Raw genomic sequence first — 1129 nt, forward strand, 5'->3', positions numbered from 1 at the left:
TGGGGCTTGGCATTGGACCTCGAGGGGGGGAACATGCTCGGCCGAGGAGGAGAGGGAAGGAGAAGGGTGGGCGAGGGCGGCGGGGTTGGACGGACAGCGAGTGACAATCCCCTCGATACTGACTAGACTACCGAGGTAGTGCGCGGCCAGCATCCGAGGGTTGAGCGAGTGCGCCCCAAGTGGCCCGGTGATGCCGATGCGCAACTGGCCCTCGGTCTCGCGCGCGTACAGATGGTTGATGGACTCGACCATTTCACGCAGGGCCTGCTCGAAGGCAATCAAACGAAGGGACGGGTTTTTCAGGAGGCTGCAAGACGGATTAGTGGCCGGGAAGACGGGGGGGGGGAGCGACAAGCAGGCACGGGGTGCTGCTGGGCGGCTGCAATCGGCCGTACATCTTGGCCTCGGCCGCGTTGAAGGCGCGCAGATCGTCAATATTTACAATCAGCCGAGTTTGGCGCTTGTTGATCATCTGGGCGACCAGGTCGCGGTAGTTGACCGAGAGATCCTGCGGGCAATGAAGAGTCAGGGGGGTCAGGAGCCCGGCGGCGACAGCGAGGGCAGGCAGGAAGGGGGGGGGGGAGGGCGGGGCAGGAAGAAGCCCAGGATGGGTTTTCCTCAGCAACGTACCGTGCTATCGAGAAACTGCGCATACAGTCGAACGACCAGCGTGTCGATGTCGACATCGCCGCTTGCCACGGCGGAGGAGGTCGAGAGGAAGGTGCTCATGCTGTCTTGCTCTCTCGGCTGCGAAGGACAAAACCGCGGATGCTGAGTCTCGCTAACAGGGGCCCTGGGCAGAGAACACTGGATCGAGCGAAGGAAGGGGGAGGAGGGGAAGGAAGGGAACGGGGGAAGAGAGTCTGAGGGGGGGGGGGAGGTGTGTGGGGGTGTGGAGCAAGCCCGAGAAGTTCGCATCCTGTCAGGGTGGTGGCCCTTCTCCCTGGAGGAGGGCGGAGGGCGGAGGGCGGAGGGCGGAGCGAGACAGGGAGAGCGAGAGAGAATTGCTGGCAGGGAAATGTGCGGCATCCCCCCTCCCCGCACGGAGCGGGCCATGGGCTGACATGCCAGATCGCCGACACAGACACGCCTGGAGCACCCACCCGGCCAGCGCCCCACCCCACCCCCC

At 64.8% G+C, this 1129-nt stretch overlaps 1 protein-coding gene across 1 annotated transcript in view; it reads right to left on the reverse strand.

Annotated features, from left to right (window-relative positions):
• The window catches only part of H696_03998 (hypothetical protein), a gene marked incomplete at both ends in the record, with an annotated part of 1147 nt that extends 418 nt beyond the window's left edge, over positions 1–729 (reverse strand). The window contains 3 exons of the mRNA XM_009497866.1: positions 96–307; positions 396–508; positions 631–729. Of these exons, the coding sequence (XP_009496141.1) occupies positions 96–307; positions 396–508; positions 631–729 (424 nt within the window). The remainder of the gene's footprint in view (positions 1–95; positions 308–395; positions 509–630) is intronic.
• Between the last annotated feature and the right edge of the window lie 400 nt (positions 730–1129).

The sequence above is a fragment of the Fonticula alba genome, assembly GCF_000388065.1.
Source record: "Fonticula alba strain ATCC 38817 unplaced genomic scaffold supercont2.6, whole genome shotgun sequence".
In the NCBI taxonomy this organism is placed as follows: Eukaryota; order Rotosphaerida; family Fonticulaceae; genus Fonticula; species Fonticula alba.